Source organism: Pseudophryne corroboree, chromosome 8 (genome assembly GCF_028390025.1).
Source record: "Pseudophryne corroboree isolate aPseCor3 chromosome 8, aPseCor3.hap2, whole genome shotgun sequence".
Lineage (NCBI taxonomy): Eukaryota > Metazoa > Chordata > Amphibia > Anura > Myobatrachidae > Pseudophryne > Pseudophryne corroboree.
In genome coordinates, this window is record NC_086451.1 from 69,580,449 (window position 1) to 69,606,960 (window position 26,512).

General features: G+C 45.9%; 1 protein-coding gene across 2 annotated transcripts in view; it reads right to left on the minus strand.

Annotated features, from left to right (window-relative positions):
- PLXNB3 (plexin B3) overlaps nucleotides 1–23,984 on the minus strand; it is a 181,534-nt gene extending 157,550 nt beyond the window's left edge. The window contains exon 1 of one of the 2 annotated variants that reach the window (XM_063936597.1): nucleotides 23,860–23,984. In XM_063936597.1, coding sequence (XP_063792667.1) covers nucleotides 23,860–23,979 — 120 coding nt within the window. In that variant the 5' untranslated portion in view covers nucleotides 23,980–23,984. Of the gene's footprint in view, nucleotides 1–23,674; nucleotides 23,747–23,859 lie in introns of those variants that run through there. The other variant, XM_063936598.1, reaches the window with a different exon arrangement.
- Nucleotides 23,985–26,512: the final 2,528 nt, after the last annotated feature.

A 26,512-nucleotide genomic window follows, 5' to 3' on the forward strand; every position in this document is an offset into this window, starting at 1 on the left:
TTTTGATTTAACCATCTGAGCTCAAGCCTGCCCTGTTAGTGTGCCTGATATACACTGATATAATGCCTAGGAAATAACAGGGGAGGAATAACCCCACATGCACACAAACTAGTTATTGCTGCAAAGGGCAAACATTTTCAGGACGATATTGTATATCAGTGAAGAGTTTACATTTTAACAGTGATCTGGGCCCCAAAGAGTGAATCTGCACACACTACAAAAATCCTACACGGCATATGTCCTAATATCAAAGGTAATATGGCTTTTTATTTGCTGTACGGAGGGGTGTGGATCATAGGGTTGACAGTAACCAGGGCAACAGCCATTAGGTCAAACACTATTGGTCGACAGTGACTAGGTTGACACCTGAAATAGGTCGACAAGGTCATTAGGTCGACATGGGAAAGGTCGACATGTATGAAGGTCGACATGAGTTCTTTTATATTTTTGTTGGTGTCGTTTTCTTCATAAAGTGACCGGGAACCCCAATTAGTCCACCGTGTTCGCTCTCCATGTTTCGGGCAAGGTGCCTCGCTGCACTCGGCACAGGTTACTATTCCCAATCGTAGTCCATGTGGATCGTAACGTATGAAAAAGGGGGGGGGGGGTTTAAATGAAAAAATAATTTTTTTTAAAAACTCATGGCAACCTTTTCATGTGTCGACCTAGTGACCATGTCGACCTAAAGACTGGATACCATATGGAGCTATTCAACTAGAAGCGATGTTGAGTCGAGATGTTCTGCTGCGCATATCTCCAATACTTATAGTCACTTACCATCTGCATTTTTCCATTATGGGGGAGATTTATCAAATTTTGGAGAGTGATAAAGTGGAGAGTTACCAACCAATCAGCTTCTATAATTTTACACTCTGTATTAGAAAAGATGACAGAAACTGGTTGCTATGAACAACTTCTCCACTTTCTCTCTCTCCAAGATTTGATAAATCTCCCCCAATATATGGCTGCCAACTATCGGAATGTTTACTAGTTGGTAACCCTGACAAACTGTACATACAGACAATGAATAGGTTCTAATCAAACATGTTAACACTATGCGGCGTGGAATTGACATGCGTGTGAGGCTCCACCAACCAAAGAGGTTTGAGAAGTGCCCCATGTCTGCATTTTAATGAGAAATGGGGCAACGATCTGCAGGACGATTGTACAAATAACATTTTTTTTTTAAAAACAGGAGAGAAGTAGTTCTCATCTAAAACTTATGTCACACTCCCAGACATCACATGGAAGAGGCTGCGCTGCGGCTGAATGAATATTATACATTTCCTTCCTTTAATGACACAACTTATAAACCACCAAGATCTGAGGCTTACTGACGGATCGTGCTATACTTCCTGCTGTTCGCTGTCAGACATTATTTTACTCTTAAATGAAGACATAACACAACCAGGGACTTTCAAGTTTACCGGTCAACAGAAACACTCCTAACCACGTGGTGATTAAAGATTGTACTTAAAAAATATACTGCTTATACAGAGTATACAGAGGTGGAACAATTTAATTTTGCCTACAACACACAGTAAGATCATACCTCCTAACCATCCTGCTTTTCATGGGGCAGATGTATTAAAAGCCTGAAGACAGCATAAGGAAGTGATAAACCAGTGATAAGTGCAAGGTGATAAAACCACCAGCCAATCAGCTCCTGTTAATTTACATATTGGAGCTGATTAACTGGTGCGTTGCTCTTATCACTGGTTTATCACTTCCCTATGCCTTCTCCAGGTTAATACATCTGCCCCAATGTCCTTCAATCCCACCTGTGGGGCGCAGAGTCCAGAGGTGCTTATGTGTATTTTTTTCTTTCCTTCGGGGGGGGGGGGGGGGGGGGGGTGCAGTAAATAAATGCTGTGAGCTATGTCTATTAACTGGAGAGAGGAACTGGGGGCATGTCCAGCAACTCCCAGAGCATGGGCCACGCACTCAGCATGGCGAAGACAGGGGCGTGGCTCATGGGCACAGAACTTCCCTCAAAACCAAGCACGCTTTTCCAAGGGAGCATGGCAGCCTGCAGGTTTTAATATTTGAGATTATGGGGAGCAGAATAGCGGTGAGGATGCATACCATGAACCAGGGGGCACTGCGCGGCGTAACAAACTGGGTGCACTACAGTGTGTTCCCCAAATTTGTGGTGAGTGTAAAATTTACACAGAATACTTTTTTCAAAAGATTGCCAGTATATAATTTTGACAATTTTATTGGTTGGGGCCCCCATAAATTAGTTGCCCTGGGGCTTCCACAAGCCTTAATCCAGCCCTGTTTGGACTAAGGGGGAAATATACTAAGCAGTGAAAAGGGCGGAGAAGTGAGCCAGTGGAGATGTTGCCCATGTCAGCACTGAATTAACAATTATAATTTGCATACTATAAAATTATACAAGGAACAAAATTCACTATATATACTCAAGCCAAGTCTGTATTGGAAAATTTCCTATTTTCTCAAGCACAGGCACGTCTAGATTTTACAAAAAACAAGTATTATAGATGGGGTGCTAAAACGGGACGTTTACTGGCCTCATTAACTAAGGGATACAAACGGAGATACCATATTGTCTCTATTACGGAGCCTGGGACCTCCTCTTGTCTAACGAAAACGTCTGACATATCAAAAGCTTTCCATGAATACTATAGCAATTTATACTCTGCTAGACCGTCGAACTCCGAATCGTTGGAAGATGTAATTAGGGAGGCCAACTTGCCAAACTTGGAACCTGACCAAATAGATCTTTTAGACTCTGAAATCACGGAAGAAGAAATACGGTCGGCAATTTCCTCCCTGCATACCTGTAAAGCCCCGGGGCCTGATGGCTTCTCTGGAGAATATTTTAAAATCTTGTCCACAGACATTATACCGACTCTATTAGAACTCTATCGCACCATACACAAAAAATGCCCATCTTATCCCTCTTTCAACACAGCTTTCACTACCCTAATTCCGAAACCGGACCGCGACCCTACATTGCTAAGTTCATATCGTCCCATTACCTTACTAAACGTAGACTTTAAAATTCTGTCCAAAATTATGTCTACTAGATTGCAATCATTCTCTTCTTCTCTCTGTTCGTCCCACCAATTAGGTTTCACCCGAGGTAGGCAATTAGTTAAGGGTATCCGTACGGCTATTGCAGCTATAGTTGCAGCCAACAATAATCCTTCTGTTCCAAACATGCTATTGAGCCTTGACGCTCAAAAAGCTTTTGATACGGTATCCTGGCCCTTTTTATTTAACATACTGTCGACTCGAAATTTCGGCCCTAACTTTGTCAATCTAATAAAGTTTTTTTACAGCTCTCCTATGACTTCTCTTTTAATTAATGGCACAAGGAGTGACCCTATTATTATGTCCAGAGGCACTCGTCAGGGCTGCCCCTTATCTCCCCTACTTTTTAATTTATCCCTTCACCCCCTACTTCGTATAATTGATTCCTGGCCTGTTTTGAAAGGTAAATCTATTGGCACTGCTGAGGTGAAACTTACTGCATTCGCGGATGACGTCTTAATATATATCTCCAATCCTAAACATTCTCTTACTCCGCTATTGGATTTGCTGGATAGGGTGGGATCTCTCTCTGGCTTTCTTATTAATTTCGAGAAATCTAGTGCACTTTATTTGAAACAAGGATTCTATAGGCCACTGTGGGCGGCACAATTGCCCCTGAGTTGGGCGAAACAGAGACTCCCATACTTGGGAGTTATTCTCCCTAAAAATATCGTAAATCTCTATGATATTAATATCAAGAAAACGCTCTCTAAAATTATAAAGGATCTTGGAGATATGGATCGCTTACAACTTTCCTTTTTAGGCAGAGCAAATATCCTTAAAATGATATACTTTCCAAAACTCCTTTTCCCGTTGCAAGTTCTCCCCCTCCTTCTTTCTAAACAAGACCTATTACAGGTAACATCGACTTTTAGGAAATTCATTTGGGATAATAAGAGAGCGAGAATAGGTCTATTTAAATTGTGTCAGCCTAAATCTAATGGGGGAATTAACTTTCCGGATATTTTGACGTATAGCTATGCTTCCCATATCCGCTACATTAGGGACTGGCTATCTGGTGCTCAAATCTATACTGACTCATTTCTTGAACAAAATTTTATTCCTCATATATCCTTGATAGCTTTTTTACACCTAAATGACGCTGAGATTTCTGCAGACTTGATTATTAATCCCCTTTTAATGACTACGAGAAAAGTTTGGTTATCCTTGAGACATAAATATAAATTACACAAACACCTGTCTATCCACTTGCCTTTCTTACGAAATCCAAGTTTCCAAAGTGGTGAGGCTACCTATCCTTTTACTGAATGGGATTCACAGGGGCTTTGCAAAGTAGGACAGCTGATTAATTTTGACTCTCATAGATCACTATCTTACACAGAGGCCATATCTAAATATACATGCATTGGCCCCCAGAACTTTGCTTTCCTTCCCTTCAAGCCCAGCATTACGCTAGTAAGGTCTCTAGATTATTGCCGACGGGCGATTGGGATAATCATCTGGATCGTTTGCTATTGAAACCAGTGCAATCCAAGGGTGCTATCTCTTTCTATTATAAACATCTCCATACCACAATAGAACATTCTACATTTAAAACAGGAATAGCCCAATGGTTAGACTATTTTCCGCACCTAGATGTCGATAAGCTATTACACGTTACATATATCCACCACCATGTTCCCAGCGGCTAAATACACAGAGATGTATCTCAATATATTTCATAGGTCTTATATTTCTCCTCATAGGGGATTTTTGATAGGCCTCTTGGATGATCCTTCTTGTCCCAAATGTGGACATCACACGGCAGACCTTTATCACTGTTTATGGGCTTGCCCACTTCTAAGACGGTTTTGGTTAACAGTATGGCGCTTTGCTTCCCAACATTTAGTGAATTATGTCCCCTTCACACCAGAGTGGGCGATTTTTGGTCTGCTCCCCCCTGGTACCAGAACTACCAAGGCCGTAAAAAAACTACTTTTAGCAATTTCATCAGCCGCCAGAAAAGCCGTTTTGCAAATGTGGATACAATGTTCTGTCCCGACTTTAGAGATGTTTAAAGACAAACTATTTTTTATATATCACATGGATTGGTTAGAGGCCTCGCTCCAAAAAGAGTCTCGCACTGAATCATTTTTTGCAACATGGGAAAGTTTTATAGAGACGTTGCCCACCCCTACTAAAGAGGCCATTAATCATTGTTTCCGCAACACGCTTTGGTATGAAACCAGGATTTTTCTTAATGATCCTCCCGTCACCTGCGATAGTGTAGGGCTCGCGGTCATGGCATGATCCCATCTCTCCAGGCGGCATAGGTGGTCTTATGACCATTGGCTGTAGAACTATAATATTGTGTTTGTCACACTTGGTCATGACTATGATATTGAATCTTGAAGTATTTCCCACATTGTACAACATATTTTGTGACATATGCAGTGTATTTCTTCTGTGTTATAACTCACAACGCTCATGTGAATGTTGTTACTTTTCTCTCTGAAATGCTTCAATAAAGAAAGAAATGTTAAAAAAAAAAAAAAAATTATACAAGGATGCTGATTGGTTGCCATGGGCAACTTCTCCACTGGCTCACTTCTCCACTCCCTTTACTGCTTGGTACATCTCCTCCGAAAACTGTAGAGAATTTGGTTCACTCACTAACAAGTAGTAGCAGCCTTTTATGCATACATTTAAGTTCAGGGACTGGTGGAAAATGCAGTGGGATAATGATATGGTCTGTGTGCTTGCCATCATCACTAAGCCAAGGTAATTGTGTGACAAAGGGTCCATATCATTCCAATTTGGCTACATACCTCTACTGCCAACTGGACAAAGGGTCCTAACCTGCCTATGTGCAGCACTTTAAGGTTGCATAACCACTCAGTTGGCAAGACACTTCAGTTCTCGACTTATAATTGGCTGTGGAGGGGGAGTGTGAGCAGGACGACCAATTAAAAACTGCAATTTCTTTGACCACCGCTTCTGATTGGTCCTTCAGCTCACACACTCTGTGTGTAGTAGTCCCCAGCTCCAGGGTAGTGTGATACTGTCCTATCTGCAAGTGCTACATTAACCTACCATAAACTAGATTACTACCTTAGATTAAAAAGGTTAAAAAAAACATGAGACAGAATTATTTTGTAATCTAATAACTGTAGCTAGAATTGTTTTTTTTAACACACTCAAAACCAAATTCATAACTTTTTCAGTCACAAAGAAATGTTTAGGGGGGAAAAAACAAACCCACATCATGGGGCAGATGTATTAAGCGTTCGAGAGAGTTCAAGTACCATCCAATTAGCTATCATTTTACAGGCTGTGCTTGCAAAGTGACAGAAGCTGATTTTCAGTCCCCTAATTGAATAGCAAATCAACGCGGCTGCAGGAAAAAAAATTTTATTAAATACCCACCCGCAATTGAATCAACATTAGCACTGCTAGGAAAAATGAATAAGGAGATGTATTTAGTACAGAATAATACTATGGAGTAAGAAAATAACAGCTCACCTGCCTTTTGCTCGAGCTTATTTTAATGGAGGAGCTCAAATAGAACTCAAATAGGTATTCCACTTAGAACACCACTAAACAAAACAAACTGCAAAACCTGAGAGCCCAAAGGAAATAGCTTCACCCTTCTTGCATGACTGACTGATGCTACATAAGCTTAGTAGCTCCGGGCCCAGAAGTCATGGGAAAGAATGGAAAATAAACTGCTTATTTAGACATCTATGCAGGGAGCGGAGGAGTGGAGAGTAGGGAGACACAAAGGGGATGACAGAATTATATATATAGTCGCTTCTGTCTGTCTGCTCTGGGATTTGCTACTTCTAATTTAGAACATAAAAGTCGCTCATATGTTCCATGTTCTTGACAAGCTCTTGACAAGTCTGATCTGCAAATGGAACAAGCAAAAGACACTTGGATATTCCGCATGTGATGCTGGTGGCACTGGGCAGAAAACCACAATAATCACAAGATAAAGGGTCAGCATTCTCTCTTCCAGGAAAGGGAATCTTTGGCATTCCAGCGGGTGATGAATTAGTTACTAGGCCTTACTACTGTAGAACTACCCCACGTAAAGGTAATGGGGGTCATTCCGACCCGATCGCTCGCTGCAGTTTGTCGCAGCGATCAGGTCAGAACTGCGCCGGCGCATGGCAGCTGTCGTTACCTAGCGATCGCCTCTGAGACAGAGGCAGTCGCTAGGCAGGAGGGGGCTGAAAGGCGGCGTTAAGCCGCCGTTTAGGGGGAGCGGTCCGGCCAACGCAGGCGCGGCCGGACCATTCGGAGGGCGGGCCGCAGCAGATGCGTGACGTCTCACGCAGCCGCTGCGGACAGCGGAAGCGACGAGTAACTCCCGGCCAGCCGCAGGAGCTGCGCTGCTGGGAGTTACTTCTCAAATACTAAGGCATCGCCTCTTTTGCGATGCTTTTGTATTTGTGCGGGGGGGGGGGGGGGGCGGCTCTGACATGCTGGGTGTCCCCCCGCATGTCTGAGTTTACGATCGTAGCTGTGCTAAATTTAGCACAGCTATGATCAACTCGGAATGACCCCCATTATTCAGTGTTACCATAAAGTCATGTTCCTTACTCACCACAGTTGTGTTGTCTGTCTTGAACAGTTCTGTGTTGCCATTGGTCACTTATTCCATAAAAGCAGTATTGTTGTCGATGCCCCTCCCCTGTGGACTTCCAGTGCCTACTAATGAGAAATATACATGGGAGGGGCAACGACAACAGTCGTCTACTTGCATAAAGCAAGCAACAGTAGTATACTGATAAGGAGCACTGGGCTGTGGATAGGTTTCATGTACCCAGTTGCATAGACAAGTAAAACACCACCCCACACTAGATTTTATGTTGTCCGTGGCATTCTTCTTTAAATATAAATTGACTGATATAAAACAAGTGTATTTAGACGCTTAGCATAGAAAGCATCTTAAATTACTGAACTTGTACAAGGTAAATTTGTGATGGCTACAGAAGATATTCGTCTATACATAGACTTCCTATAGGTCATTAAGATCAAGAACATCATTAAACCAAACGCAGACAACTATGTGATAAAGTAGAGATAAACAGCGTCTCTATTATCTCTATGGCTTCCTGCTTTCCATACGGTTGCTGTCACATGAGTGGACAGGTCAGCAAGAACCCCACACTCGTTAATGGGGAGATTTATCAAAGCGAGATTATTTATTTATTAGCAGTTTCTTATATAGTGCAGCATATTCAGTTGCGCTTTACAATTAGAACAACAGTTATAGAACAAAACTGGGCAAAGACAGACGGACATAGAGGTAGGAAGGCCCTGCTCGCAAGCTTACAAGCTATAGCACAACCAATCAGCTCCCAGCTGTCATTTTTCAAACACTCTGTAAAATTACAGTTACAAGCTGATTGGTTGGCACTTTATCTCTCTCTCAAAGCTTTGATACAGCTCACTCTTATACGGGGAGATGTGTCAAACCTTCTAAAGAGGACAAGTGGGAAAGTTGCTGAATTCAACCAATCAGCTACTAGCTTTCCTTAATTAGCTACATTCTATACAATGATAGCTATGAGCAACTTCTATATCCGTCCTCTTTTGGAGTTTTGATATGTTGTAAACATTCTGTTGAATAAATTGGCTAGTACTAACCCCCCTAACTAACAAGGCAGAGGGCAGGAGGCGACCACGAAGTACAGTAATCTGTGCTAACACTAGCTAAACACACTTTATAGAGAATGTTCACTTTTGTCAATCAAAGCAATCGTGTCCCCCGTGTATAGCAGACATGAGCGTCCCAGTGACCCCATTAGTTACCTGGATGGGAAAGCTGGTACGCTAGCAGTTGTGCTCATTAAGCATGCATCATCCCGCTTCTAGAAAGATCATCTTGAGCCTTCATATAGGCAATAGGCTGCTACTGAATCTTTTTGTGTGTGTGTATTATATATACGGTGCGATCTTCCTGGAAAAATTGGTTCAGGAATGCCTGGTCTTTGGGAAGAGCTCTTAAAATACAGATATACAGTATACACAGGGAATACATAAAGATGATTACTCCTCCTTAGAATGTCATTCAATGTATTAGCATATTCTTGTCAGGACAAAGGTCCTGAAGAAAATTTAATAATACATTGAATCGCTAACATTCTAAGGGGGAAGAATATCTCTATTTATTCCCCCGAGTGCCACTGAATGCTCTTCTCCACACTATGCCACGGATTTATATGGCGATTCTTACAGAGGACAACGGGACGGTAACAGTGAGTGCCAGATACCATGTTTTATATCTATCTTTCTCTCTCACTATCTTTTATATATGGAAAAGAAGGCACTAAAAAGAGACTAACATAAGACTTATATTCTGAAAATCATATTACGGCTCAGGACAGGTTCAGAAAAGCGTTCCTTATTATTATATATACACATATGATTATTATATACACACACACACACACACACACACACACACGCAGTGTTCTCCCCAAGCTATAATATTTGTGAGGTCCACCCGTCAAAATGTCCCTACTGCCCGGCACTATGATGCAGCTGAAAGACACACTGCACTGGTGCTTCATATTGAAACATCAGCACAGCGCTACTTATTGGCCGGGACACAGGGCCGCTCACTACTCGTAGCCGCCCCAATCCACTCTGACCCCAGCTCACCCTGTACTGCAGGCGAGCACTGCAGCCTCACTGCCTCTCCCTCCCTCACCCAGAGCCAGACAAATGAGATTCCGGATGGAAGGGTACACAATGGGTGGCCACATACCTGCTGCTATAGGATTCGGCCCACCCCTGGTCTGTCTCCCCCCTACCCCCCAACTACAGCATAATGCCACCCGGCATTAATAAATAAATGAATTCTGGGGTACACAATGATTCTCTGGCATGTAGCATGAACAATCCATATATCCGATGATTTGTAAGGATCATGCATCTCCCCATCATCATCTCTTCCTGGCATTGCCTATTTTGTCTAGTGTAACCCAGTGTAGTGTCACTAAAATGGCTGCCTCACTTGGATCCATCATGTGTAGAATCTGTGAACTGAGGACATAAAATGGCTGCCTCGCCTCTGTGTTGTGTTCATGGTTTCTGAAAAACGCCTCGAGTCCTATTAGAGAACAGCAATATATAAATAAAATTATTTTTTACAATTTGTATGTATATAAAAAAGCATACACTGTCCTGTGTTTCTCTAGGGTGCCATTCTCCCACCCTCGGGAATGATTAGGTTTCCTTCCAGTGCATGCTCCATGATAACCAGCCAGCTGCTGCACTGGGGTGAGAAGAAAGCTTCTTTCCTGCTTTGCGGATAAGAAACCATGAGCCAGCATCCACTGATCATGGGCTTCACACCCAGATGCATAAACACAGCCCTGAATGCGCCTGTTCCCAGTTGTGTTTACATCATATCGGCTTTGATCAGGCCAGGAGATACATAAGGCTCTGGGTGGGGTGGAAAACATACATTTCAAAAGGCTGTGTGAACAGGTAGAGAAGGAGGACTGTAATTGGCCTGAAGAATGAATGTTTTCAGTATGAAACAATGGTTCTCCTGTCTCAAAGAAAAGTCTTGTTCAAAACTGAATGGTTCACATAGAGCTCTACTGATTTGGCCATTAGGGAGCATGCAAATGGCAGCTCACACTTTTACTAATATATATATTCTACAGCTATGAATCAACAATACTGGGGGAGATTTATCAATGCTTGGAGAGAGATAAAGTGGAGTGAGATAAAGTAACATCCAATCCGCTCCTGTCATTTTAGCTAGCAGCTAATTGGTTGGTAATCTCTCATTATCTGCCACCTTTCAAACAAAGGGGCACATATATCAAAGCATGAAGAGAGACCAAGTAGAGAGAGAGATAAAGTACCAGCCAATCAACTCCTGACATTTTTCAAACCCAGCCGGTGACATGGCAGTGAGGAGCTGATTGGCTGGTACTTTATCTCCATCTATTTTATCTCCATCCAAGGCTTAGTAAATAGCCCCCTGAACCTCTCTGCAAGCTTTGATACATATGCCCCACAGCCTGTAACAGAACAGAATATAAAATGCATCTGTATGCTGCTTGAGGCCCAGACGCTCGGTGGGAGTCCGGGGGCCTCACCCGTGTGTCACTCTTCTAGGGGGTGACCCCAAAATGCTGACTCCTGAGCAATGACAGGGAACCAACTGCAGTCGGCAGTGCAGCCAGAGTCTCCTGGTTGTTGGGCATGCCCTCAAAGTGATGTAATGGGACTTCCTGTGATGTCACGCCCCTCCTGTGAGGCCACACCTTCTTTTCGGCTGTGCACAGGTCCTATATACCGCACCGGGTGTTACTGACCCCGATGCCGGGGTCCCACTGTATACTATGAAATATCTGTAACTGGTGGTCCCTTTGTTAACACAGCATTAAAAACAACAGGACGAGGCTGTCAGAAAAATGTAACAAGTTGAATAACGTTTGCTCCAGCTGCAAGACCAAGCTGTTCTCTCAGTGTTTATTGTACATGGCTCTCCCACTCTCTTCATCGCCAGCCTTGCGTTCTGTCCTGATAAGATGTATCTATCCCTGTTGTGTGTACAAGACCCCATCTGTTTTCCCATGTCTGGAGGTACCTTCCACCTAGATAAAAAACAAACAAAAAAAACCAACAGTACGCATCCCCTGAGCAGGAAGAGAACATGGGGGGCCAGGACATAGCAGTACGCATCCCCTGAGCAGGAAGAGAACATGGGGGGCCAGGACATAGCAGTACGCATCCCCTGAGCAGGAAGAGAACGTGGGGGCCAGGACATAGCAGTACGCATCCCCTAAGCAGGAAGAGAACGTGGGGGCCAGGACATAGCAGTACGCATCCCCTGAGCAGGAAGAGAACATGGGGGGGCCAGGACATAGCAGTACGCATCCCCTCAGCAGGAAGAGAACGTGGGGGCCAGGACATAGCAGTACGCATCCCCTAAGCAGGAAGAGAACATGGGGGCCAGGACATAGCAGTACGCATCCCCTGAGCAGGAAGAGAACATGGGGGGCCAGGACATAGCAGTACGCATCCCCTGAGCAGGAAGAGAACATGGGGGGCCAGGACATAGCAGTATGCATCCCCTAAGCAGGAAGAGAACATGGGGGGCCAGGACATAGCAGTACGCATCCCCTGAGCAGGAAGAGAACATGGGGGGCCAGGACATAGCAGTACGCATCCCCTAAGCAGGAAGAGAACATGGGGGGCCAGGACATAACAGTACGCATCCCCTGAGCAGGAAGAGAACATGGGGGGCCAGGACATAGCAGTATGCATCCCCTAAGCAGGAAGAGAACGTGGGGGCCAGGACATAGCAGTATGCATCCCCTAAGCAGGAAGAGAACGTGGGGGCCAGGACATAGCAACATGAAAAGATATCCCCATATCAGCCATGGAAGGAACCACAACAATGTATCTTAATGCATCTGTATCCTGCCTGCAATGACCAGACTGCAAGCTCCTGGGGACCACAAGAAACCACATCCTATTGATGCTCATTTCTACAGCTTCCCAGCTGTAAAGCAACACAAGTGTATGCAGGACTCATGACAAATAACTAATAGAAGACCAGGGAGCACTTTCCAAAACGGAACAGTTAATTTTGTAGCAAAGCACCAAAGTTCTGGTTCATCTGCTGCAGCCCTTTGAGATAATCCAAATCCTCATGGAAGCAGATCATTTTAGACAAATAAGTAAAACAAGAAAAAAGGGGAAGCATAGTGCACAAAAGTTCAATATAGACAGCATATTATAGAAGGTAAACTCTGAACGCATACTATAGACACAATAAAAGCAGGCATATCAATCCTTATTAGTCTCTATACCAGACACAGTATAGCTACATTCAAGCACACAGTTCCAGCTAACCATACAATACCCTTTGTTCATGACAGGAGACCACATCCATTGTGCATTTCATCATGTAGACTTTTACTATTGACAAAACGCGTAAGGTAAATGTTCTCTGCTGATGGATGCTTTCATAAACTGCTTCTTACCAAATGGTATAGCATATTACACTGGAATGGTATGGTTGAATCTCATACCCCTTTTCCACTAGCTCAAAAAACACGGGTAAATGCACGGGGGCGCGCATTTACCCGTGTTTTTGGCAAGTGGAAAAGGGTCAACCCGGATCAAGTGACCCGTGAATCCTACCCGGCTATTTACCTGGGTAGGACACGGGAATGATCCGGGTAGGGTTGTAGTGTAAACGGGAGCCGTGTCGATGCGACACGTCTCCCGTTTACACTGTATGGAAGGGCGGCGCTTGGAGATCATGTGATCTCCCTGCGCCGCCCCTGCCGCGTCACTAGAAGCGTCACCAACCCGGCATATGCCGGGTTGTGACTGCTGATGGGAAAGGGGACGAGCACGGGTCGCAGCAGGGGGCAGCTCCCGTGTCAGGCTCCCGGCTGCGACCCGTGATCGTAAGTGGAAAAGGGGTATTACTAAGCCGTTTGTGGTGTGGAGAACATTCTGATTGATAGGACGCCATTTATCATATCTATGATACGCGTTTAGAGTGCACTATCTTGTATATGCTTTTACACACCCCTTTTTCTTGTTTTTAGATAGATAGATAGATAGATAGATAGATAGATAGATAGATAGATAGATAGATAGATAGATAGATAGATATGAGGTTGGTACAATAAGGTAAGAAGACCTCTCACATGTGTAATGTTCTCTATTTGAGCCTAATTTCTCACCAGGCTAGAGCAGGTAGACCACTGCTTCCCCCCCACGGCCATTAGACTGCGCTTCATATCAGTCATACTGTCCCAACATCAGATGTAAGATGGCGGGGCTGGCGGACACAAGCTCAGGCATTGAGGTGCGTGGTGGTTTGTGTGTCTAAAGGGCACATCAGCAACTGAAATACATCGAAAACGTGTTGAGGTGCATAGTGATAACATCATTTAACGGAAACAGGTTTGGGTTTGGTGCCCTGCCTGTGGTGGACCTGCTTGGCCGGCCGGATCATTGCTCATCTTGAAAGTCTGTTCTGCCATCAATTACAAACTCGCATTGCTGTTTCTGAGGAAATTCATGTTGTTGTGTGCACAGCTCCATATGTGTGACGGGGAGGAAGCAATGCATATTGGTGGTGAATTTGTTCGCTGCGCAGCGATCAGGCTACAAAACGGCAGTTCTGCGTATGTGGCGCAATGCGCAAGTGCGACGTACGGGCACAACGAACGATGTAGTTTTGCACAGGGTCTAGCGATGTATTTCAGTCCCACTGCTTGCCGCAGAGTGATTGACATGAAGTGGGTGTTTCCGGGTGGCAACTGACCGTTTTCAGGGAGGGTGCGGAAAAACGCAGGCGTGCCAGGCAAAACGCAGGCGTGGCTGGGCGGGTTTGTGACGTCAAATCCGGAACTGAATAGTCTGAAGTGATCGCAAGCGCGGAATAGGTTTTGAGCCACTCTGAAACTACACAAATTTTTTTTGCAGGCGCTCTGCGATACAACCGTTCGCACTTCTGCTAAGCTAAAATACACTCCCAGTGGGTGGCGGCATAGCGTTTGCACGGCTGCTAAAACTAGCTAGCGAACGATCAACTCGGAATGACCCCCATGGTTGCATCTGTGCCCATCACTCGCTAGTTCCACCACTGTACCCTGACCGCTACTCCTCCTAGTAGAACACCAAAGTATTTTCGGACACCCTCTGGGAGATATCAGAGGCAGTATTTCCCCTGTGCCAGTGGATGGAACCTGCTTACCGGAACTAGAAACAAGCTTATAGTTCTAGGTCAAGGTAAAAGGGAGAACAGGAGCACATTCCAGTCAGGGCCCCATGGCCCTCCCCAGGCACATTCCAATTTCTCTAAAAAAATCAATAATGGGTTAAATTATGAGGGACAGGTATGCAGATTAGTTGTATTGATAAGAGAGGGGTTTTAGAACGTGCAGATTAGCGGGAAAAAGTTTTTTACCAACTTTTTACAAACTTGTACTAAAATATGATTAGGTCCAGAGCATCTATTTAAAACATATTCCACACGATTTTAAAAAACCAAACACAACAAAAAGTTTTATAGATGTATTTTAGTCGTGGAAAAAAGCTATTTTTATTGGGGATTTAAGCCAGCAATTAGCGGCAGGTTGAATAGGCCCTTCCGAGCTGTATTGCTAGGTAACATATTGCCTAGGGCCCCATAACCCCATTATTGTTTGTATTATAAAAAAAGCTTTCAACCTAAATTAGTGTGGGGGGGGGGACGACGACAATGACTGGGGTGGGGGGGGGGGGGGACCGGGAGGTGACCTGGGAAGAGATAAGAAGAGGGCTAGTAAGCTTTGAACCCAGGTTGCCTATGCCCCAGATCTTCCTGCATACCTGCTGCAATACCCGTCTTAGTCGACACCCACCTCCATATTCTTTTTCACCCAAATAGTTGCAGCCTGTGCTGACGCTACTCCTGCTACCCCCCTCTCCTGTGCCATACTGTCTAAAGCTGGGTACACACCTGAACAATCTGGGCCAATATTATGTGTTGGGTGACTGTATCCAATTAGTTGTTGGTCCTGTACACTAGGTGTGGTCATGCGTACACACTAAACTGTATCGTTCACTGCATGGTCCAACATGACGTGCAGCACTTTGCGTGGGACGATGCAATGAACGATGTGTGTAAACTTTAGACACTATACACACTATACAGTGTGTACACACTATATAGTGTACACACTATACGATGGTCAAGAACATTGGTCATAACTACCAACACTGCACAATATGGTATAGTGGGTAACCCATCTTAACACTGCTACTTGTTCTCTTGTCACAATCTGTCACTCATGTGACAAGGGGAGACCTGACACAGGCGCAGAGGGTAACGGGCCGAGCAGCAGGTGTTCAAGGAACAGAACAAAGAGGAGGATGTGGCCCAAACAACAGGTTCAAGAGAAAAGCCAAATCATTACCGATGGCGGAGGTTCTTCAGGACAGTATGTGGTAATGAAGGGAGAATTTTTGCATCTAAAGGGTGTGGAGAGTACGGATACCCAGATTTACCACAGGAAGCGTTGTTATCACCAGGTAGTGAGTCAGGAGGAAGCCACATAGTATGCTGTCCCCTAATTCATTGCCTTACACATGTGCCTTGTTCATTACAAGATATACAGATCCCTCCTGACCCCTGTACTGTACAGCTGGTCCCCAGTATCCCAGTAAAAGGACATTCCAACATGTGATATAATAAAGTTATACAAAATGCCTGACGTCAGGGTGTTTTCCACAACCGCAGTGTTCCCTATCTGCATTTGCAGCATTGCATTGTATTTAAGGATTTTTTTTTTAAATTACATATGTGTGATATAAATATAGATACCAGTTTCTTAAACAAGAGAGATTGTCAAATTAAGGGAATTATTTTTCTCAAGCTAAACATATGGAAACACATATGAACAGTCCTAGACCCAATGGGATCAATGCAAGTTTTCAGCCGTACTGAAATGGAACACTAAACATTTAAATTAATGCAGCACAAGTTAAGCACACATTATATCTATCTATCTATCTATCTATCTATAGATAGATAGATAGATAGATAGATAGATAGATAGATAGATAGATAGATAGATAGATAGATAGAGAAAGATAGAGAGAGAGCGCAACAGGGACCGGCACTCCTATGCTCCATGAGATAATATGTGCCCAGGTGCCAGTATAAGAGAATCCATAATCCAAAGTAGAAACACGGCACTCCGGGACTTGATGAAACATGCCAGAAGCAAATTCAAAGACACACACACACACACACATGGCCGAGTCACATTAATATGACCACCTCCTATATTTGATGTTGGCAGTGTTTAGCCCATGAAGTATATCACATGTCGTGTGCTGGCTTGGTGGGTATATAAGGTGTGCGATAGGCCGTCTGCACACATATCACTTGTTCCGGTCATGGGTAAAAATAAGAATTTACTTACCGATAATTCTATTTCTCGGAGTCCGTAGTGGATGCTGGGGTTCCTGAAAGGACCATGGGGAATAGCGGCTCCGCAGGAGACAGGGCACAAAAAGTAAAGCTTTACGATCAGGTGGTGTGTACTGGCTCCTCCCCCTATGACCCTCCTCCAAGCCTTAGTTAGGTACTGTGCCCGGACGAGCGTACACAATAAGGAAGGATTTATGAATCCCGGGTAAGACTCATACCAGCCACACCAATCACACCGTACAACCTGTGATCTAAACCCAGTTAACAGTATGATAACAGCGGAGCCTCTGAAAAGATGGCTCACAACAATAATAACCCGATTTTTGTAACTATGTACAAGTAATGCAGATAATCCGCACTTGGGATGGGCGCCCAGCATCCACTACGGACTCCGAGAAATAGAATTATCGGTAAGTAAATTCTTATTTTCTCTATCGTCCTAGTGGATGCTGGGGTTCCTGAAAGGACCATGGGGATTATACCAAAGCTCCCAAACGGGCGGGAGAGTGCGGATGACTCTGCAGCACCGAATGAGAGAACTCCAGGTCCTCCTTAGCCAGGGTATCAAATTTGTAGAATTTTACAAACGTGTTCTCCCCCGACCACGTAGCCGCTCGGCAGAGTTGTAATGCCGAGACCCCTCGGGCAGCCGCCCAAGAAGAACCCACCTTCCTTGTGGAGTGGGCTTAAACCGATTTTGGCTGTGGCAGGCCTGCCACAGAATGTGCAAGCTGAATCGTACTACAAATCCAGCGAGCAATAGTCTGCTTAGACGCAGGAGCGCCCAACTTGTTGGGAGCATATAGTATAAACAGCGAGTCAGATTTCCTGACTCCAGCTGTCCTTGAAATGTATATTTTTAAAGCTCTGACAACGTCCAACAACTTGGAGTCCTCCAAGTCGCTTGTAGCCGCAGGCACTACAATAGGTTGGTTCAGATGAAATGCTGACACCACCTTAGGGAGAAAATGCGGACGAGTCCGCAGTTCTGCCCTGTCCGAATGGAAAATCAGATATGGGCTTTTGTAAGATAAAGCTGCCAGTTCTGACACTCTCCTGGCCGAAGCCAGGGCTAGTAGCATGGTCACTTTCCATGTGAGATATTTCAAATCCACAGTTTTTAGTGGTTCAAACCAATGAGATTTGAGAAAGTCCAAAACAACATTGAGATCCCACGGTGCCACTGGAGGCACCACAGGGGGCTGTATATGCAGCACTCCCTTAACAAAAGTCTGGACTTCAGGAACTGAAGCCATTTCTTTTTGGAAGAAAATCGACAGGGCCGAAATTTGAACCTTAATAGATCCCAATTGGAGACCCATAGACAATCCTGATTGCAGGAAATGTAGGAATCGACCCAGTTGAAATTCCTCCGTCGGAGCACTCCGATCCTCGCACCACACAACATATTTTCGCCAAATGCGGTGATAATGTTGCGCGGTTACTTCCTTCCTTGCTTTAATCAAAGTAGGAATGACTTCTTCCGGCATGCCTTTTTCCTTTAGGATCCGGCGTTCAACCGCCATGCCGTCAAACGCAGCCGCGGTAAGTCTTGAAACAGACAGGGACCCTGCTGAAGCAAGTCCCTTCTCAGAGGTAGAGGCCACGGATCTTCCGTGATCATCTCTTGAAGTTCCGGGTACCAAGTCCTTCTTGGCCAATCCGGAACCACTAGTATCGTTCTTACGCCTCTTTGCCGTATAATTCTCAATACTTTTGGTATGAGAGGCAGAGGAGGAAACACATACACCGACTGGTACACCCAAGGCGTTACCAGCGCGTCCACAGCTATTGCCTGCGGATCTCTTGACCTGGCGCAATACCTGTCCAGTTTTTTGTTGAGGCGAGACGCCATCATGTCCACCATTGGTCTTTCCCAACGGGTTACCAGCATGTGGAAAACTTCTGGATGAAGTCCCCACTCTCCCGGGTGAAGGTCGTGTCTGCTGAGGAAGTCTGCTTCCCAGTTGTCCACTCCCGGGATGAACACTGCTGACAGTGCTATCACATGATTCTCTGCCCAGCGAAGAATCCTTGCAGCTTCTGCCATTGCACTCCTGCTTCTTGTGCCGCCCTGTCTGTTCACATGGGCGACTGCCGTGATGTTGTCCGACTGGATCAACACCGGTTTTCCTTGAAGCAGAGGTTCTGCCTGGCTTAGAGCATTGTAGATTGCTCTTAGTTCCAGAATGTTTATGTGAAGAGACGTTTCCAGGCTCGACCACACGCCCTGGAAGTTTCTTCCTTGTGTGACTGCTCCCCAGCCTCTCAGGCTGGCGTCCGTGGTCACCAGGATCCAATCCTGTATGCCGAATCTGCGGCCCTCCAATAGATGAGCACTCTGCAACCACCACAGAAGAGATACCCTTGTCCTTGGAGACAGGGTTATCCGCTGGTGCATCTGAAGATGCGACCCTGACCATTTGTCCAACAGATCCCTCTGGAAAATTCTTGCGTGGAATCTGCCGAATGGAATTGCTTCGTAAGAAGCCACCATTTTTCCCAGGACTCTTGTGCATTGATGTACAGACACCTTTCCTGGTTTTAGGAGGTTCCTGACAAGCTCGGATAACTCCTTGGCTTTTTCCTCCGGGAGAAAAACCTTTTTCTGAACCGTGTCCAGAATCATCCCTAGGAACAGCAGACGTGTTGTCGGAATTAACTGGGATTTTGGAATATTCAGAATCCACCCGTGCTGTTTTAGCACTTCTTGAGACAGTGCTAATCCCATCTCTAGCTGTTCTCTGGACCTTGCCCTTATTAGGAGATCGTCCAAGTATGGGATAATTAATACGCCTTTTCTTCGAAGAAGAATCATCATCTCGGCCATTACCTTGGTAAAGACCCGAGGTGCCGTGGACAATCCGAACGGCAGCGTCTGAAACTGATAGTGACAGTTCTGTACGACGAACCTGAGGTACCCCTGGTGTGAGGGGTAAATTGGAACGTGGAGATACGCATCCTTGATGTCCAAGGATACCATAAAGTCCCCTTCTTCCAGGTTCGCTATCACTGCTCTGAGTGACTCCATCTTGAACTTGAACTTCTTTATGTACAGGTTCAAGGATTTCAGATTTAGAATAGGTCTTACCGAGCCATCCGGCTTCGGTACCACAAATAGAGTGGAATAATACCCCTTTCCTTGTTGTAAAAGGGGTACCTTGACTATCACCTGCTGAGAGTACAGCTTGTGAATGGCTTCCAAGACCGTCACCCTGTCGGAGGGGGACGTTGGTAAAGCAGACTTCAGGAAACGGCGAGGTGGATCCGTCTCTAGTTCCAACCTGTACCCCTGAGATATTATCTGCAGGATCCAGGGATCTACCTGCGAGTGAGCCCACTGCGCGCTGAAATTCTTGAGACGACCCCCCCACCGCCCCCGAGTCCGCTTGAGAAGCCCCAGCGTCATGCTGAGGCTTTTGTAGAAGCGGGGGAGGGCTTCTGTTCCTGGGAAGGAGCTGCCTGTTGCTGTCTCTTCCCCCTTCCTCTGCCTCGTGGCAGATATGAATATCCCTTTGCTCTCTTGTTTTTAAAGGAACGAAAGGGCTGCGGTTGAAAAGTCGGTGTCTTTCTGTTGGGGAGTGACTTGAGGTAAAAAGGTGGATTTCCCGGCTGTAGCCGTGGCCACCAAATCCGATAGACCGACACCAAATAACTCCTCCCCTTTATACGGCAAAACTTCCATATGCCGTTTTGAGTCCGCATCGCCTGACCACTGCCGCGTCCATAAACTTCTTCTGGCCGAAATGGACATAGCACTTACCCGTGATGCCAGTGTGCAGATATCCCTCTGTGCATCACGCATATAAAGAAATGCATCCTTTATTTGCTCTAAAGACAGTAAAACATTGTCCCTATCCAGGGTATCAATATTTTCAATCAGGGACTCTGACCAAGCTACCCCAGCACTGCACATCCAGGCTGTCGCTATAGCTGGTCGTAGTATAACACCTGTATGTGTGTATATACTTTTTTGGATATTTTCCATCCTCCTATCTGCTGGATCTTTAAGTGCGGCCGTCTCAGGAGAGGGTAACGCCACTTGTTTTGATAAGCGTGTGAGCGCCTTGTCCACCCTAGGAGGTGTTTCCCAGCGCGCCCTAACCTCTGGCGGGAAAGGGTATAAAGCCAATAACTTCTTTGAAATTAGCATTTTTTTATCGGGGGCAACCCACGCTTCATCACACACCTCATTTAATTCATCTGATTCAGGAAAAACTATAGGTAGTTTTTTCACACCCCACATGATACCCTGTTTTGTGGTACCTGTAGTATCAGCAATATGTAACGCCTCCTTCATTGCCAAAATCATATAACGTGTGGCCCTACTAGAAAATACGGTTGATTCGTCACCGTCGCCACTGGAATCAGTGCCTGTGTCTGGGTCTGTGTCGACCGACTGAGGCAAAGGGCGTTTTACAGCCCCTGACGGTGTTTGAGGCGCCTGGACAGGCACTAATTGATTGTCCGGCCGTCTCATGTCGTCAAACGACTGCTTTAGCGTGTTGACACTATCCCGTAATTCCATAAATAAAGGCATCCATTCTGGTGTCGACCCCCTAGGAGGTGACATCCCCATATTTGGCAATTGCTCCGCCTCCACACCAATATCGTCCTCATACATGTCGACACACACGTACCGACACACAGCAGACACACAGGGAATGCTCTTAACGAAGACAGGACCCCACTAGCCCTTTGGGGAGACAGAGGGAGAGTTTGCCAGCACACACCAAAAGCGCTATATATGACAGGGATAGCCTTATAATAAGTGCTCCCTGTATAGCTGCTTTAATAATATAGTTTTGCCACAATTTTGCCCCCCCTCTCTTGTTTTACCCTGTTTCTGTAGTGCAGTGCAGGGGAGAGCCTGGGAGCCTTCCTGACCAGCGGAGCTGTGTGAGGAAAATGGCGCTGTGTGCTGAGGAGATAGGCCCCGCCCCTTTTTCGGCGGGCTCGTCTCCCGCTCTTTAGTGGATTCTGGCAGGGGTTAAATATCTCCATATAGCCCCCGGAGGCTATATGTGAGGTATTTTTAGCCAAAAAAGGTTTTCATTTGCCTCCCAGGGCGCCCCCCTCCCAGCGCCCTGCACCCTCAGTGACTGCCGTGTGAAGTGTGCTGAGAGGAAAATGGCGCACAGCTGCAGTGCTGTGCGCTACCTTAAGAAGACTGAGGAGTCTTCTGCCGCCGATTCTGGACCTCTTCTCGTTTCAGCATCTGCAAGGGGGCCGGCGGCGAGGCTCCGGTGACCATCCAGGCTGTACCTGTGATCGTCCCTCTGGAGCTAATGTCCAGTAGCCAAGAAGCCAATCCATCCTGCACGCAGGTGAGTTCACTTCTTCTCCCCTAAGTCCCTCGTTGCAGTGATCCTGTTGCCAGCAGGACTCACTGTAAAATAAAAAACCTAAGCTAAACTTTTCTAAGCAGCTCTTTAGGAGAGCCACCTAGATTGCACCCTTCTCGGCCGGGCACAAAAATCTAACTGAGGCTTGGAGGAGGGTCATAGGGGGAGGAGCCAGTACACACCACCTGATCGTAAAGCTTTACTTTTTGTGCCCTGTCTCCTGCGGAGCCGCTATTCCCCATGGTCCTTTCAGGAACCCCAGCATCCACTAGGACGATAGAGAAAGGAGCAATTTATCAGAGTCGCAAAAACTCTTCAGGCCAAGGGTGGCAGTATTTCTGACACAGCGCAGTTTGTGAACTGTTCGCATGCTGCTGTGGTGACGGTGCATCGTGACTGGACAAATGGCACCACTGAGAATAACCATTGTGGAAACTGCGGAGCACCACATGCCATTGATGTGAGAAGTGAATGTCGGCTACAAAGGTGCGTGAGGGCTGACAGACACGCTACAGCGGAGCAGCTCACCGTCACAATGAACCTGGGGGCTAGCAGACGTGTGTCTAAAACAACAGTTCAGCCCGTCTAGCTGCTGTACACGACGGTTACTCTGGCTATTAGCTGGTGGTCATAATAATGCAACATATATATATATATATATATATATATATATATATACACACACACACACATACATTTATGACAGTATTTTTCCTCCACAAGACCGTAGAAATGGTTAAAAGCATGCAAAATAAATAAAATCCAAGATACAAATTCTGTATCAGCCACATTGTCACACAATGCTATATCACATTACAGATGCACAACCTGCTGTTAGAACATTTGTTGCATAGACAAGTAACAAGAATCAGGTGCTGACAGTGGGGATGGAGGTGGGGAGGTTCAGGCTGGAAGTGACCAAAACCCTTGAAAAGGCAACACCTCCACACCTGGCAGCTCCTGCAGGCTCATGACACCGCCCTATCTGTCCCATTACACTGCCAGTGACATATATGTGCGACATGCCTCATGCAGGGGGAACACAACACTGACCAAGGGAAAGAATCCAGGCAGCACTTAATATTCCCCAATACTCATTGGTGTTGATGAGTTTTATTTTATGTGTCAGGTTTAACTAGGGTTAACCCTATAAAGCAAAACTCATAGAAAGCCACAGAAACTCATTTAACAAATATGATGCAAATGGCTTTATGGGTCCAGGAAAAAAATGTAGCAGTATCTTGTCCACTTGCCCCTGCATCAAACCTACATACAGATGACCAGCAAACATGTAAGTGAGGGAGAGGAACCAGCAGGGATAGGAGGCATATACATACAGTATATAACTCACTTCCAACAAAGTGTGTGGGTAATACTAATGCTCTGCAGCAGCTACAGCCCGGGTGTCCTGCAGCAAATCACTAACCACCTGCTGGACACAGCAGCCTGGTGGTATAAACACCCAGCACTCTGAAAGCAGGACAGACCAAGTGGTGGCCCGGGAGGGTGAGTTCTGCGAGCAAGGTGGTCTCTTACCTGTTCCTGTTGCCCCCCTCCTGCACATGTAACAGCTTCTGCCCCGCAGCACGGACGAAGCAACTTCCCTGCAATTCTCCCTGAGACTACAAGGAACTCCTGTCCTCCCCCAACACCCATTCACATTCCTATTATTATTCTAGTCCAGCCTACCGAGGGGAAGCCTGCGCCATCTGCTGGCTGCTATCGGAACTTCACCCCTGAAGGATAAACTACTATTGCTACTTTCTGATGATTTGTATTGTGTTGTACGGTACACTTGTACTTTTTGTGTTCTGTACATTTTTCTGCATATGTGTCGTCGGTGAGAAATATAGTTAGTAGGACAGGATCTCTACAGTAGGGTGACATCAGTATATATACATCGATGACACGAGCCCCAGTTGTGATGTGCCATCGGTGATCATCTGAATTAACAGTGCAGGCAGTGGCTGGAAAACAGTGGATGGAAGTAAACATAGACATAGAGCCATCGATGGCGAATAACCACAGTATGGCCCCCATTTATCAACGAGTTTCCTTGCTGGAAACTCGTTTTAGGTGGTAAATGGGACCAATTACTATTTAACAAGGCTAATGGCCTTTCATTTTCCCTATACTGCTGCACACTGAAGTGTATTTAACAACGAGCGCTATTTCTGAAATAGCGCTCGCTTACCTAAAATGCCTTTGTCTGCTCCAGGCAGACGTAATGGACACCGCTGCAGCGGTGTCCATCCTGCGCTCCGAATCCCCCCTCATGCAGCAATCCCGGCATGCATCACGCGTGCCAGGTTGCTATAGAGACTGGATAACCAAAATGGCCACCGCGTCCAGAAATCACTACCGCGCATGTGCCAGGAATTAGCATAAACCGGCGCATGCGCAGTAGGAGGCCAGTCCGGGGACCCAGTTCATTCGTCAGCGCTGATGTAAGGTAAACATCAGCGCTGACGCGGCAAATACCACATTCACTCGGTCTTAAATAGAAGAGCGCGATGCCACTATAGCACGGCGAGTGAAAACGGTATTTACCACTTCACAAACTGCTGCTTCATAAATGGGGGCCTATCTTCGATATCGATATGAATACGCTCGATTGTCGCGGAAAACCCATCGATGGCTACGGTCAGTGGCCAATGGTCAACACTATTAGTAGCCATGATTTGCTGCATTCAGTTGTGCGTGTTGTTTATGTGTAATATGTACTGTATGCTTATACACATGTATATATGTATGCATGTGTGTGAAAATCATATATACAGTATTACTGAGATGACCTGGGGCTGGTGTGGCCTATCTCAGTGCAGATGCAGACCATGCAGTGCGGGGGTAACTTGTATTCTTTTTCACCCAAGTATCTGCAGCCTTTGCTCGTCCTCCTGCCGCTGCTTCCGCTGGGCGCACACCTGAGCGATCCAGCAATCCTGTGATGTCCCATCACAATGTAACAGGGCCGTAACAAGGGTGATGCGGCAGTCACCATTGCACGGAGCGCAGCAAGGCAGGGGGCTCTGTTTGGCGGCACCTGTCAATTTTCTGTTTGAATTGTGTAATCACTTGAAGCTTCCCTCCTCTTTGATCCCCTTACAGACCATAGCACCTTCAGTCACATCAACGGTTATCATTAGGCCCCTGCACTAGATAATCACTGAGAAAGGTGGGGCTTTATGACAGGAGTCACCTCATGGCCTGTCCTCTGGGATGTAGTTATGTGACCGGTGGTCAATGCCACTAAAGCAGGCCTGTCCAAACTGCGGCCCTCCAGCTGTTGAGAAACTACACATCCCAGCATGCCCTGACACGGCTTTAGCATTCTCTGACAGCAAAACTGTGTCAGGGCATGCTGGGATATGTAGTTTCACAACATCTGGAGGGCCGCAGTTTGGACATGTCTGCACTAAAGGATCCCAGGAGAGTGGACTTGGTCTATCAGGAGAATAGGAGGTCATCCCATCACTTGGCAATCCACGTGATAGTCCAAGAGAGAAGGCAGCTATGAGCAATTTACAAGGCTCTAGTGACATCACTGGGTTATGAGGCAGAAATGAATTTATAGGCTGCGTTCTCATGAATAGTGGATCAGTGAACAATTTATCGGCCTTCCCTTTGCATTAAAGACTGGTTAACTAATGCTCATATGAAATCTTAAGAACTGCCTGCTGTTAGGGCCAACCCACCAGGAGATGCGGAATGGGATTCTCAGTGGGATGTCCAATACACCTTTCACATCTCCAATGCCGGATCCCACCCGGGAATTGGAAACAGGTCCTTCCCGGGTGGGACCCGGCAATATGCCGGGTCGGTTGCCATAGCGGAGGGGTGGAGGCAGCGCTGAGGGATGAGCTCATCTCTGTGCCGCCTCTCCCTGTATAGTAAATGGGTCCAGGGTTGCATCGACCCAGGAAGCCGTTTACGCTGCCACTGACCCGGTATTCAACCCGGGAATAACCCTTATTACCCAGGTGTGCCCCTTTCACATCGCACACTGACCAGTGTCGACCCGGGGGGGGAATTCCTAATTCCTGACCCCATAGCCACTCCCTGCTGTGGACATTGGCAGGATTTGTGGCATCACACAGCAGCAGTCATGGATATTATTATCCTTTATTTATATGGCGCCACAAGGGATCCTCAGCGCGGAATTACAGTAGTAGTAAAATGGGCGGGATCT